Raw genomic sequence first — 15,953 nt, forward strand, 5'->3', positions numbered from 1 at the left:
GCCTTCAATATTTCTGCACATTCCTTCTCTCTACACTGGAGCCTGTCCTCTGGGCATGTGGAAAGGTTTCATGTGGATCTTGTTCCTGACAGTGGCTTTGTTACTATCAAAGATCTCGGAGGTGGAGAATATCAGGTATAGTTTTCATTATCGTACTTGCTGAGCCTGCTTGTATTTATATTTGGTCTTAATAAGAAATTTCTTTATTAAACTCAAACACCATGGAAACTTATTCCTTGGAGGGTTTTTAAGAGCATAAGTTGAAGACAAAAACTTTAATGTCAAATTGATGAGTTTTAAGTTTCAGCATCAGTGGACTGTTACCTTAGCAACATCTGTGCTTTTTTTTTTTTTTTTTAAGTTTACCCTGAACCTACAGCCAGCCATCCAAGGGTTCATGAATAGTTTAACAAAGAAAGGGCAGAGCTATTGAGTAATCCAGGCTCATTAATTGTGTACTTGCCAGGAGGATCTGTCTTTAAATCATTAATGCAGGCAACATTTCTCTCTAGAGCCATCAATGTGATTCTACTGCCTGAAAAATGTAATAATGATGGATTTTCTTATCGTTTTTCTTTTACTTTTTATTGGAACTTCAGAGACACAGGTATTTCATATATACTCTTTAAAAACAAGGACTAAGCAATGGGCTGTGGATTTCTTAAGATTCAAAGCGTTATTACTTGTGGCAGTGAACTAGGATAAATAGAAATACTGATTTAGGCTTTGATAGTGCAGTATGTTTTGTAAATTATTATTTATTTCATAAGTTATTTGGTAGATAGCTATATGATATAACAAAGTTATGTTTTACAATCATAAGGAAACATCATGATATTTTAAACTGTGCAGAATTATATAGCAAAGTGTTAATTTTTTTTGTTAGTTATAGATTTATTATTTTAGTTTTCTTGCTTTCCAGGAAGAAGTTAAATACAAATATTTGTTTTTGGTGTTCTAGGTTGAGGTTTCCAAAACTGTACCTGGTACTAGGTACGAAGTAACCATCTCTTCAATTTCTGCTGAAACATACAGCTCACCTGTTAGTAGAACAGTGACAACGAATGTAACCAGTAAGTATATGTTTTAAATTACTTTTTAAATAAGGTATTTGGAGTCATTATGATTCTATTGGATGGAAATAGCTACATTGGCAATATGTACATTATATGCATGAGAACAGTGTAGAATAATTAAAACAAAATGGAAATTTGAGAAAGTGATCTGTTTAGAACTTAAGTTCTACTGGTTCTTTAGCTTCTTTTACTTTCAAAGTGCAAAGATAATTACTCTATACTTGCTTTTAAAATGGATCAGAGAGACTGGTAATGGTAACATTTAATCCAGAACCATGAAAATAAATTCACTACATTTGCTCAGGAAGGATTATTCAGCTTGCAAGATTGTTTCTTGTTTTCTTAGTTTTTGTAAGTCTTGCACTAAGTAAGTTTCTCTTAAAAATGACTTGGCATGAAAAGTATATTTGGCATGTAGTATGTAGTAGCATTTCATATTTTACATTCTTAGAATGTTTTTGGTATTCCCTAAAGCATTTAGTCTTTTTTTTTTTTTTTTTTTTGTGGTAGCAGAGCTCTAGGGAGTATAAACTCATTAGTCTTTGAGAACTTCAAAAGTTTATATTTGTAAATACTTTTCTTACATGTCTTTGTGAAAACATAATAACTGACCTTTTAACAAAATGATTTTTTTTTTTTTAAATAGGACCAGGACCTCCAGTCTTCCTAGCAGGGGAAAGAGTTGGATCTGCTGGGATTCTTCTCTCTTGGAATACACCACCTAATCCAAATGGAAGAATTATATCCTACATTGTTAAATATAAGGAAGTTTGCCCGTGGATGCAAACAATATACACACAAGTTAGAGCAAAACCAGACAGTCTGGAAGTTCTTCTTACTAATCTTAATCCTGGAACAACATATGAAATTAAGGTAATTATTTTATAACTAACTACTTAGTATTAAAATATTTCATTCATTTTGAAAGTGAAAATGGTTTTTGTCTATTTTAAAAAGCTTTAGCTTCATGACTTTTTGGAAAATAAATCAGGTTTAAATTAAAGAATAAGGCTTTCTAAGTGAAAATATTCTACTTTTTGGTTAAAGTTAGCTTTGTTATTTTTCTCCCAACCCTGTTGTATTTGCATGTCTGTTACTAAAATTTTGGATAATGGTTTGAACATTTTTAAAGAGCCAGTTTTGCTAAGAATAATGAACGCAATTTAGTTTTATTCCACAAATATTGCTTGAGCATTTACTATATCTTTTGTGTTTCTAAAACTTTTTAGTCCTTTGCAATGTTAAATATGCAAAATCTAACATTTTATTTGAATACTAAACAAATAAGAACTTATAAAAAACAGTCCTAAATTAGTTAAGCCATAGGAAAATGTTTACAATTATTAAGTGATATCTGTGACATTTCCAAGGGCTAATAAAGAATGCAGATATCTTGTGGCTCTTCTCAATTTTCAAAATTATATCAATAAGTTCTTTGAGCCTTGAAGATAATTTAATATAGAGAAGATAATTTAATATAGATCCATAAAACCTGTGTGTGTATATATATATGATTATACATAACTGAGATGCCCTTCCTAGATGAAAAGAAATATTGGAAAAGAGATTTTGCCAGGAAGTTTTTTTGGACTGGAGGTATGCCTATTAGTAGAATTAAAGAGCACCATAAGAGCATATACCAATAATAGGGTTCCCACAGTAGGAAAAGGAAAAACAAACAAACTTATGTGTAAGTCAAAATAAAAGATTTATGATAGCTATTTCATGAAGAAACATAGGTTAAACAGTAGGCAACCTTCTTCTGACATTTGAAAATTTACATAATATAGATATTTTCTATCAACATGCATATATTCAGGTTAATTTATATGTTAAAATATGCTATTGGGGATAATAAGTACAGATTAAGTTTTAATATGATATGAGAAACTATTGGTGGTAGGAAGGTGATTTAGTCAACCTAGTTCTGCTTTGATCTATTTTTGCAGAGTTTGAATTTTTATTCCTTTGAAATCTCTTACTTCAGGCCTATTGGGAAGCCCTATTCTACATTTCATCTTACACTTTGTAAATAATTGTTGTGACCTTTACTCTGTTCAAATAAATGTTAGCCATTGCAGAATTCTAAAGGGTATTTGGCATAGCAGATTTGATATGTTCAGAATAAGTAACACTATAGGGAAAATCCTATTAAGTATTTTACATGTGTTATTTCATTTAGTCCTCAGAACAATCCTATAACATAAATGCATCATTATTATTCCCATTTTAAAGACAAGAAAAATGTGACTTATACCAATTAAATACATTGCTCAAAAACATTCACTGGGAACTGGTAGAGCTACAATTAAACCAAGGTTGTCTGATTCCAGTTATGGCATTTGCCAAAGTTTGAGAGTTTTATTCTCATTATGACCTATTCTCTATCTATTCTACTCTATTTGACTAGATTATTGAAGTCAAAAATAATTTTATATCTTTTAAATTCTAAAATTCTTAGTCTAAATTATTAATTAAACCTACCTTTAAAAAAATAGTTTTACTGAGTATTTATTTACCTGATTAGATTGCAAACTCTAAAGTTAGATACCATGTATGTGGTCTCTTGCATTTGTTATGGAAATAATCATAGTGTTTGCATATAGTGTATACAGTGGATTGCTGGAGCTTTGGAAATAAACACAACTTCAACCGAATTCTTGTTCTGCCATTTATTCCTGTGTGACCTTGGGTAAGATAGTTGACTTCTCTCAACCAGTTTTGTCATCTATAAAATGCTGACAATAATACCTTATATTTTGATTAGATAAATAGCTCTATATTTGCCTTCTTCCTTGGGAACATTGTAAGAATTAAAGGAAAAAGTGTCTTTGGAATTTACCTTATGGACAAGTCAATTTATTATTTCAGATTATGTTTAATTAGGGAGTAAAATGTTTGAGCACAATCCTTTTGGTTTATTCTAGGTTGCTGCTGAAAACAGTGCTGGCATTGGAGTATTTAGTGACCCATTTCTTTTCCAAACTGCAGAAAGTGGTAATTTTCCTAAGTCATTTATTCTATATTAATTTCCTCATGAGTTTTTGTCATTAAAATAAATAAGGATATAAACAAAATCTGATACTAAAATATAATGCATAAAATTCTCAGCAGAATGGCCACTCAATTACTTTTAGAGTCCTTTGGGGTAGTTATTCATTAAAATATATATTGTCCTTTCTGATTATAAAAGTAGTAAGTGAATAAGAAATACATAATGAAAATTATCCGTGGCTCTGTCATGTAAAAATCTTTGTTACCATTTTGTTGCATTTCCGGCCTGTCTGTTTCCCCTCCATGAATGTATGCCTATGTAACTATATATTAAATATTAATGAAAATAAGCTTGTGCTATGTATGGAGGTTTATATCCTGCATTGTCCTTTTAACATCAAGTTATAAGCATTTTATGACATTAGAGTCTTGGAAATATGAATTTTAATGATTATTGTATTGTTCCATAACATGCAATCATTACCAAAAACTAATTTAAGACACCTCCCTTCTTTCTTTCTTCAGAGGAAAAATCTTGATGTCATCTTTTGACTCTTTTCTTTCATAGTACACATCTAATCTATCAGCAAATCCTGCCAGAATTATCATCAAAATATATTCTGAATCTCATCCCCATTGCTAATTACCCTGTCTATCATCATTAGCAATAATTGTTGTATTTATTTTTTTCCATTACAATGTAGTTATCCTGAAGTTTCTTAATTCCTGCCTCATATCATTCATACATAGCTCTCCTTCCCAGGAGCTAACTTTCTTATATAATTTATAAAACTTTCATTTACAATTTGTATTTTGGTGTTCTTCTGTACAATGTAAGCCCAAACTCTAGTTATTTGACATTTTAATACCTGTAATCACTTATTTTGTTTTATCTCAAACATTTTGTTTTGTCTTGAGTTCTTTCAAAAGTGGCTTGTCATGTTTGTTTTATATTCTGGAGGATATTGATTATTTACTCTGTCAGTTTTCCATATATTACTATGAAATTAATGGGTATAATTTTTCTTCATTCTGGATTAATATTAATCTCATATCAACTAAAATAGCACTCAGATGATTATTATTATAGATGATTAATAATTGATAGTAAAGTATAATGAAATTCTGAAGAAAGTTGATTTTGAGGGTGTATAAAACTCAAAATACAATAATTGCAACCTATCGGGTGGGTATCCACTTGATATTAGGCACTAGAATATTTATATGCATTCCAGAAATGTGCTTTCTGGTGCAAATGGTTAGGTAATTGTTTAATTTGCTACTTTGTTCATATCTAATGAAACCACATAATTCTAAAATATTTAAGGAAGAAATTTATCCCAATTTGTTTGTATATTCACAAACAACTATTGATTATCTTTTCATACTCATATGAAGTGTTTCATCAGTACATATATTGGCCCAATTATCCTGAAGTAAAGCTGATTCATCTTAACCCCATTTTTTTATTTTTAAGTGAAGGTCAATTAAATATACTTTTAAAGTTTCACAGAAATAGATTTTATGCAATATATTGTACATTTAATTTCATGTATCATGGAATATTTAACATCCCAAAATTATATAAATGTCATTCTAAATTTGATAATAGCATGTTTTCCTCTCCAATCCTTTTTTCTCCAGCTCCAGGAAAAGTGGTGAATCTCACAGTCGAGGCCTTCAACTATTCCGCAGTAAACCTGATTTGGTACTTACCTCAGCAACCAAATGGCAAAATTACCAGCTTCAAGATTAGTGTCAAGCATGCCAGAAGTGGACTAGTAGTGAAAGATGTCTCAATCAAAGTGGAGGACATTTTGACTGGAAAATTGCCAGAATGTAATGTAAGTATCATGGAAGACTTTCTATGTCTCAAAAATTTTATGTAAACTCATATTTTTAAGTTTCTAGCATCTAGATACTGTATATTTTATCAAAGTGATTATTAGTTATTTGATTTCTTATAGTATTGGGTTATAGTATCATGTTATACCCAATTGGCTTTATTCAGGTAGAATACAGGAAGGTTTTGGAAATTCAAGAGTGAGAGTGAGCTTCAGTTAGGGAGCTCTGGAAAGACTCCATAAAAGAAGTAGTGTTTGTGATAGAGCAGAGGAAGGATGGGTGGAGATTGCGTGAGGGCAGCATTTGGGGTGGAGGATACTTTATAAAGCCCTGAGGTGGAAAAGTGTAAGATATAACTGGAGAAAAAATAATAATTCCAAGTGATAGGAAGGGAGGGTAAATGCAAGTTGAATAGTCAAAGTTAAATTTGCAGAGATAGATTTTTTTTGTGTACATGTCTTTGGTAAAGAACTTGTTGTTACTCTAGTCATTGACGAGAAACTTTGGAAGTACTACAAATACTTTTCCTAAAATAATTTTGGCAATCTATGTGTTATTATTGATGGAAAAACAGTCAAACAATTATTTTTGTTTTAAATGCGTTAATTTATAGTAGTCTCAAAATTTTCTTTTTCAAATTAGGATGTATTTCTAATACACACATTCACACACATGTACACATACACTCACACCTAACACGTGTGCTAGTCGTATTATCCTTTAAGTACTGATAGAGGGAAAAAAATGATGGTACTAGTAAGAAAGTGGCCTATGCTTGAAATTCATAAAAGTAGAATTATTTTAGTTCTTTGGCTCTTGCACTGTTAACATGAATTTTAAAAATTCTAACTAATGATTTTCCTGTAGTTGTGCCTTTATTTTAAGCCTCTTGAAATCCTACTCATAAAGATTAAGATATAAAGAATACAATAAATATATTCTGTTCTAAAACTATAGCATCTATGGGTATAATTAAAATCTAGGAACTTTGTCCATAATTTATTCTGTTATAATATAGTACTAACACACACACACACACACACACACACACATACATAATTGAAGAATAATATTTATAGCATAAAGGAAAAAGAAATGAACCACAACTTCTCATGTTCACCAAGACATACATTATTTTTCCATTTATATTTATTTTATTTACTAGGAGAATAATGAATCTTTTTTATGGAGTACAACCAGCTCTTCTCCAACTCTTGGTAGAGTTACACCTCCATCGCGTACAACATATTCATCCAGCACGTTGGCACGGAGTAAGATCAACTCTGTGTGGAAAGAGCCTATCAGTTTTGTAGTGACACATTTGAGACCTTATACGACATATCTTTTCGAAGTTTCAGCTGTTACAACTGAAGCAGGTTATATTGATAGTACCATTGTCAGAACACCAGAATCAGGTATGGGTTCATTTTTGGTAGATAAAAAGATTTAAATTATTTATAGAATAATCTTTCATTATATTCATATACATCTTTTTATTATCTTCCTTACCTTTCAATAATTCCACTCCCCTTTGTAATACATAACAGGCATCCCATCTGGGGTATCTTCAGAGTGCTATATTTTTTCATATTATAGTGCTAAAATAAGCATCTAAAAGGAGAAAGAAGATTTGGAAAAAAGGATTCTTAAGCTATAAACCATGATCCTAAAATCAGCTTTTTTTCATTTTATAATCTCAGCAATTTTTTAATAATTATCTTTGCCCTTCTAAATCATCTATAATCATGTATACTCTTCTCTCACTGCTATTGCTATTACCAAATGTGCAGATAACCTCAGCAATAGCAGAACTAGCATGTGATTAACATTTTAGTATTGGATAAAAACAGTAGCTAAAATATATATCTACTTATATCTTCTTTGCACTGCAGTTTTCCTCATCTGAAAATTAAAAACAGTAATAGTACCTTCCTTATAGTGGTGGGTTAAATTAAATGAGTGTAATTAGATCTTGTTATTACTATCCAATTATAAGAATATATATTTCTAAGTATGGGCATTTTTATATTTATTTCTAGTACTATATCGGTATTCATGTAAATATATATTTATCTATATTTATATAGATATAAAATTATGTGGGTATTGATATAGTACCATAATATATCAAGCAACTGAATGCTTGATACTATATTATGATATAAAATATATTATGATATTATATTATAATATAAAATATATACCTGATATGTATATCATAATATGGTATCAAGCATTCAGTTGTGATTGCTAATTTTTTAGGATAATGAAAATTATTGGTATGGTAATTTCACTAAAGCATGGCATTTTTTCCTAGTGACATAGTTGTCAGTTCCTATTGTTTTTATCACATGTAAGTTTGAAGGTTTTTCTCTTGATTTAAATAAGCATTTTTGAATTGTATCATTTTCTTCTTCCAAACTCCTTACTTCTTATACAATAAGAAAAGAAATAATCTCATGAAGGTCATATAAAGTGAAATTTGGTAGACAATTATTTTGTTTTGAAAAAATATGTGGAATTACTTCATTTTAATTAAAAGAAAGTAAAATGTAGAAACACATCTATGAAAAACAGGCTACTTTTAAATGTCATTATTATTTTTATATGTTACCAACATTACATTTGAATCTTCTAACTGTAGATTATAAATTTACCCTTAGAGCAAAATGCAAATATTGATACAAAAAGTAAAAGATTTATGCCAATAAATTATGAGGGTTACTTCCTTAACCCTTCTACCTGTGTTTACAAGAGAGAAGGTGTTTATCAAGCCACATACTCAGACCTTGTTGAATGCAATCTATATACAGGTATAAATGTTTCAGGACCATGTAACATTTACAGTGAATATATTACAATGAAAATAGGAATAAAACTTAAGCTATGTAATCATATATAGCATTAAATAAAATTAGTAATTGTGATGATCCAGTATGTATTATTCAAATCCTGCAATTATATTCATTTTTCCTTTTTTTTAATTAAAAAACCCGTTACTACTAGTGTGACATTTTATTTTCTTTCTCTGACTTTGTGTTTTGTTTTGTGTATTTAATAAGATGTTCTTATATTTTAAATATATATTATGTATTCATTTTTTTCTATAACCATTTTAGTGCCTGAAGGACCACCACAAAACTGTGTAACAGGCAACATCACAGGAAAATCCTTTTCAATTTCATGGGATCCACCAACTATAATAACAGGCAAATTTAGTTATAGGGTTGAATTATATGGACCATTAGGTAAGTCTTAACTAGTTTTGTGTTTACTTTTTGGAGAAGAATTATAGAATATGTTAGTAATATCAAACTCTTTAAAAGTACCAGACTCTTTTTAAAAAGACTCTAAAACTGAAGCAAATAATATAAAAGGAATAAGGAAGGTGAGGTTTATTTTTTTTACTTTTTTGTTTAAAACCATAAATGAGTAAAAGGATGACAAAATATTATCCATGTTCCATATTCCATGTGGAACACATGAAATAATCAGAGATAACCCCTCAAGAAAAGAAGTGTTAGGGAAGATACAATCTTTCAAATATTTGAACAAGAGGACTCTGACTTATAATCATGAAGAACAATGGCTTAGATTATTAAATCAGATTTCCATTTAGAATAAGGAACTTATTTCTAATAATTTGAGAGGGCTCTCTAAAAATAAGATGGAAAATCTCTATATCTTCTGCACTATTTTTCTGTGAAACTGAAAATGCTCTAAAAAAATAAGGTCTATTAAAGAAAGTAATATGGGCAGCTTTAGAAAGTGAAAAGTTCTCCATCTTTGAAAACAGGCAGGACCTGAGCATCCACTTGTCAGAGAAATTTTGAGGGGTTCAAACAGTATATTGTTAGAAGTGAATTAAGTAAACTCTACAATGTTTTCCTGGTCTGAGATCCTGTTCTTTCAATGAAAGAAGTTGAATTCAAATAATTATTAAGTAACATAAACCTACATATTGTCATTTTGGGGGAAGATGTGAAAAAGATATAAAGTTCTAACTCATTTCATTTTGAAATTTCTATGGTATGAATCACATCGATAACCTTTATCTCTTATCCCTAAGTAATTATGCTCCTAAAATTCTGAAATATTTGCACTCCCCCCCAAAAAATGATAGTTTTCTCAACTCATTCATCCAATACACAGAAACAGACATGGATACACAGATACATCTTTCCTGTCTGGTATTTTTCAATATTAGGTTGAAGTACTCTTTTATCTGTGAGGCTGACTGACAAATCAAGTAAGACATTTAGCAACAATTGCATTTAGCAGCGTGAAAGTGATTAGTGATCTTGAGAAGGACAGTATGGTAGCATATGCAGGGTAAATGTCTGATTGAAATAGTTTAAGAGGAAATGGAACAAAAGCATTGGAACAGTGGGTACAGAAACTCTTGAGTTTCACGGCAAAGTGATGCAGTGAATGAAGTAGGGAGTAGAGGTGGGGTAAACAGAGGTCACAGGTTTCTTTTCAGTAGAAACATATAATACATGTTTATTTGCTGATGAAATGAGGGGGGAAAAGGAACAGTTAATGATATAAAAAAGGTGAGAATCACTGGAAGAGTGTCTATGTAGGCAGAAGGTAAGATCTTTTGCTCAAATGTAGGGATTGGTTTGAAATAAGAATACAGATAGTAACAAGTTGTAAGGCAGAATATGGGTACAGATGCTGGCAAATATCTATTAAATATGTAGTTGTGCTAGTAGGAGTTTGTGGTAGATATTTATGATTGATTTAATTTTTCAATGTAATGGGAAGCAAGACCATAAGCTGGGAGTGAAGAAGGGGCAGACAGTGTTAGATGTCTCAGCAGGGAATAGAAAGTATACAATAATCATCTGGAAGAGCAGAGGATGATTGGACCATTGGACTATGGAAGTTAAGTAAGATGCCAAGCATCATTTAGGGCTCATTTGAGGTGTGATCATGAGTAAAGCTATACTAGTCATGGATTCTATGCTTTTCTCCAGCTCCCTTCCACAAGAGAAGGCAAGGCAATTTAAGGCTTATGTAAGACAGTGATTATAATTGACAATCACATTGAGGTTGATAAAGAGTGGAAATTAAGTGATAAGGGACCAAATAAAAGAAAACAAAAGTAAAATAGGTGGTAAAATTAATGGATTGGAGATCCCAGTGGACTTAAAGAATTGTTTGTTTAGGGTTCTAGAGTAAGTGAACAGGAGACAGGAAAAAGTGGTCAGAGAGAGTTGCATGAAATTGAGATTATGAATGATATGCAGTTATTGGTAATAGTGATGTCTAAGTTATGATTGTGAGGGAGTGGCTGAGACAGGCTGGAGAACTCTAATAGATTATTTAAGAAGAGGTCAGAGTGATTTAAGGATTATCTCCCAGGAGATTAAAATCAGCACAAATTAAGATGGCAGCATTGAATCAAGAGCTAAACCATCCAGAATGAGAGTAAGTGACACTAGGGCTAGTAGAAGATTCCTACAACAATGAGAGCTAGTGGATGTCATTGGTGATGTGGAATTTAAAGGTGTGGGCTTTAATAAGGAGGCAAGGAGAGTGGTCTAAAGTGGGGCAATGAGGGGCAAGGAGAGAACACCTACCACACCTGAAGGCCTAGTCACCGGAGAGTGGTGGGAAACAAAACAACTGCCACCTTTTGAGGTGGCTGCAGGGAACAGAAGCAATATTCTTAGGAGACAGCCAGTTTTCAGTTAGAGCAAGAAGGTGAAAGAAATATTCAAGGCAAAGTAGAAGATTTAAGGAATTTTTCTGATAGACTAAGGAATTTTGTTCAGAAGCTCAACTAGAAATACTTTCTCAATATATCCTCTTATAGAAGAGAACAAGACTAGCATTTTAATCAAATAAATTTGAGTGTAAAATACTGTCATTATTTTTATATTGATAAAATCTAATGTTTCCCTTTTAAATATGCCAAAAATGAAATGGTAATTCAGTAGTGCTTTATGATTTAATAAAAATAATTTTAAACACTAGATTTTCATGTTCTTTCCATTGTTTTAATAAAATTGATATCAATGTACTATTAAGTCAAATGTTTAAAATATATTCACTTTTGACATTATAATAAATTTTAGTGCATAGATTAACCCTTGAATCATTGTCCTTGGCTCTATGCTTAAATGTGAAAATAATTACATACTTGATTAAAAAAAATAATCCATGGGTGTCTTCTACTTTTTGCAGGTTGGATTTTGGATAATAGCACAAAAGACCTTAAGTTTACATTCACTAACCTAACACCATTTACACTGTATAATGTCTATGTTGCGGCTGAAACTAGTGCAGGGATTGGACCCAAGTCAAATCTTTCAATATTCACTCCACCAGATGGTAAGAACTTCTTCTTTAGAGAGTTAATGAGATATTTTTTGATATGCTTGTGAATTGTATTGAACTGGTAAAACATAGTATTAGCAGCAATTTGGTTTATATTTACTTAATTCGCTGATGCTTCCTTATCAAATTACTACCTAATTCATTCTGAACATGTGTTTGTCATGACATTAAACCCATAGCATGCTTCATAATAAAAGGGACCCAAGATCAAGCAAGGTTAGGAAATACCACATGCAGTATCACCCTGATAGAGATTCAAAATAAATTTTAGCAAAACCTCAGGAAGTCATGAGATAAATACATTTAACATTGTTCAACCACATTGTTTAACGTGAAGTATTTTTTTCTCATAGAACTAGTGTTCAGAGGAATTCCTATATTCCCAATGCTTATAACAAAATATGTTTATAATCAAAAGGGTATTCTAAGCAAGTGAGAATTCCTGGTGGGCACGTGATACAAATTTACCAGCATTTAGTAAATGCTTAGAATTTAGTAATATGAGAACAATATTTCTCCTCAAGAAAATTTCCTATATGTATTTATTAAACATCATTGTTTTAGGTGAACTATACTTTTTTTTTTTTTTATTTTTATTCATGATAAATTATTAAGTGAACAGTGCAAGTTAAAAACAATAGTTTCATATTTTTCCCCACCCCCCCCCTTTCCCGAGTCAGCACCTTCAAGTGTTACCACTCCCCAAACAGTGCGCAATGCACTCATTGTGTAGGCATACCCCCATCCCCTCCCCCACCCCCCACCTCAGTCTGATGTCCAATTGGTGTCGTTCCCAGATCTGTATTTAGGTGATGATCAGGGAAACCAATTTTCTGGTGAGTACATGTGATGCTTGTTTTTCCATTCTTGGGATACTTCACTTAATATAATGGGTTCCAACTCTCTCCAGGAGAACCATAGAGATGTCGTATCTTCATCATTCCTTATAGCTGAGTAATATTCCATGGTATACATATACCACAGTTTACTAATCCAATCATGTATTGATGGGCATTTGGGTTGTTTCCACATCTTTGCTATTGTGAATTGTGCTGCTATAAACATTTGGGTACATGTGCCTTTGTTACAGAATGACCTTTTTTCCTTTGGGTATATGCCCAGTAATGGGATTGCTGGGTCAAATGGCAGGTCTACCTGAATCTGTTTAAGATACCTCCATAATGCTTTCCACAGGGGTTGCACTAGTTTGCAGTCCCACCAGCAGTGTATTAGTGTTCCTGTCTCTCCACACCCACGCCAACATGTGTTGTTTTGGGTTTTTTTGATAAAGGCCATTCTCACTGGGGTTAAGTGATATCTCATTGTGGTTTTGATTTGCATTTCCCTGATGATTAGAGATGTTGAACACTTTTTCTTATGTTTGTTAGCCATTTTTATATCTTCTTTTGAAAAATTTCTATTCATGTCCTTTGCCCACTTTTTGATAGGGTTGTTTGATTTTTTCTTGCTGATTTTCCTGAGTTCTAAATAGATTCTTGTTATCAGTCCTTTATCTGATGTGTAGTATGCAAAAATTTTTTCCCATTCTGTAGGTGGTCTGTTTATTCTCTGGACTGTTTCTTTGGCTGTGCAGAAGCTTTTTAATTTAATCATGTCCCATTCATTTATTTTTGTTGCTGCTGTGATTGCCTTGGGGGTCTTCTTCATAAATTCTTTGCCTAGGCCAATGTCTGTAAGAGTCTTTCCTACATTTTCTTCTAGAATTCTGATTGTATCACGCCTAAGGTTTAAGTCTGTTATCCACCGTGATTTGATTTTTGTGAGAGGTGAAAGCTGTGGGTCCTGTTTCAGTCTTCTACAAGTGGCTAACCAATTCTCCCAGCACCATTTGTTGAATAGGGATTCTTGTCCCCAGGGTATATTCTTTCCCGCTTTGTCAAAAATTAGGTGACTATATGAGGATGGTTCTATATTTGGATTTTCTGTTGTGTTCCACTGGTCTGTGTCCCTGCACTTGTGCCAATACCAGGCTGTTTTAAGAACCACGGCCTTGTAGTATTGTTTGAGGTCTGGCAAATTAATACCTCCCATTTTGTTTTTGTTGCTTAAAATTGCTTTTGCTATACGGGGTCTTCTTTGATTCCATACAAAGTGTATAATTATTTTCTCTATGTCTGTAAAGAATGATGTTGGTAATTTAATAGGGATTGCATTGAATCTGTAGATCACCTTGGGTAGTATAGACATTTTAACAATGTTGATTCTTCCGATCCACGAGCATGGTATATTTTTCCATCTATTTGCAAGTTCTGCTATTTCTTTTCTCAGTGTTTCATAGTTTTCCTTATAGAGGTCCTTTACCTCTTTAGTTAGATATATACCTAGATATTTTATTTTCTTTGTTGCTATTTTGAAGGGTATTGAGTCTTTAATTTGGTTTTCCGATTGACTGTTATTGGCATATATAAATGCCTCTGATTTGTGTATATTAATTTTGTAGCCTGAGACTTTGCTGTATTCGTTAATCAATTCCAGGAGTCTCTTGGTTGAATCCTGGGGGTTTTCCAGATATAACATCATATCATCAGCAAAAAGTGAGAGTTTGATCTCTTCCTTCCCTATTTGGACTCCCTTGATTCTGCTCTCTTGCCTGATAGCTCTCGCAAGGACTTCCAATACTATGTTGAAAAGTAATGGAGACAATGGGCAGCCCTGTCTGGTTCCAGTTCTAAGTGGGAGTGCTTTCAGTTTTTCCCCATTCAGTATGATGTTGGCTGTGGGTTTGTCATATATGGCTCGTATCATTTTTAGGTAGGTTCCATCAATGCCTATTTTGTTAAGCGTTTTTATCATAAAAGGGTGTTGAATTTTGTCAAATGCTTTTTCTGCATCTAATGAGAGTATCATATGGTTTTTGTTTTTGCTTCTATTTATGTGGTGAATTACATTGATAGATTTACGTATGTTGAACCACCCCTGCATCTCTGGGATGAAGCCCACTTGGTCGTGGTGGATTACTTTTTTGATAAGTACTTGGATTCGATTTGCTAGTATTTTATTGAAAATTTTTGCATCTATATTCATGAGGGAAATTGGTCTGTAGTTCTCTATTTTTGTTGTGTCCTTTCCAGGTTTTGGTATTAATGTTATATTGGCTTGGTAGAACGTGTTGGGGAGAACTCCATCCTTCTCAATATTGGAGAATAGTTTATGTAGGATGGGCACCAGTTCTTCTTTGTATGTATGGTAAAATTCAGGTGTGAACCCATCTGGACCAGGGCTTTTCTTTTTGGGAAGGTTTTTTATTGCTGTTTCGATTTCAGTTCTTGATATTGGTCTGTTCAGGTACTCTATTTCTTCCTGGTTGAGCCTGGGAAGACTATGTGTTTCTAAAAATTTGTCCATTTCCTCCACGTTCTCCAGTTTGTGTGCATAAAGATTTTTGTAGAATTCATAGATGATATCTTGTATCTCTGTAGCATCGGTTGTGATTTCTCCTTTCATGTTCCTAATGGAGGTTATTAGAGATTTTACTTTTGTGCTCTTGGTTAGTCTAGCCAGAGGTGTGTCTATTTTGTTTATCTTTTCAAAGAACCAACTTTTTGTTTTATTAATTTCCCTTATAGTTTCTTTGTTGTCCTTTTCATTTAGTTCTGATTTGATCTTAGTAATTTCTCGCCTTCTGCTGGGTTTGGGATCGTTCTGGGTGAACTATACTTTTAAAAAAAA

General features: G+C 32.2%; 1 protein-coding gene across 1 annotated transcript in view; it reads left to right on the plus strand.

Annotated features, from left to right (window-relative positions):
- Positions 1-442: 442 nt before the first annotated feature.
- The window catches only part of PTPRQ (protein tyrosine phosphatase receptor type Q), a 193,900-nt gene continuing 178,389 nt past the window's right edge, over positions 443-15,953 (plus strand). Inside the window, exons 1-8 of the mRNA XM_069489984.1 lie at positions 443-607; positions 962-1,073; positions 1,723-1,949; positions 4,004-4,073; positions 5,715-5,914; positions 7,081-7,330; positions 9,035-9,163; positions 12,111-12,257. Coding sequence (XP_069346085.1) covers positions 551-607; positions 962-1,073; positions 1,723-1,949; positions 4,004-4,073; positions 5,715-5,914; positions 7,081-7,330; positions 9,035-9,163; positions 12,111-12,257 — 1,192 coding nt within the window. The 5' untranslated portion in view covers positions 443-550. The remainder of the gene's footprint in view (positions 608-961; positions 1,074-1,722; positions 1,950-4,003; positions 4,074-5,714; positions 5,915-7,080; positions 7,331-9,034; positions 9,164-12,110; positions 12,258-15,953) is intronic.

The sequence above is a fragment of the Eulemur rufifrons genome, chromosome 16 (genome assembly GCF_041146395.1).
Source record: "Eulemur rufifrons isolate Redbay chromosome 16, OSU_ERuf_1, whole genome shotgun sequence".
Classification (NCBI taxonomy): domain Eukaryota; kingdom Metazoa; phylum Chordata; class Mammalia; order Primates; family Lemuridae; genus Eulemur; species Eulemur rufifrons.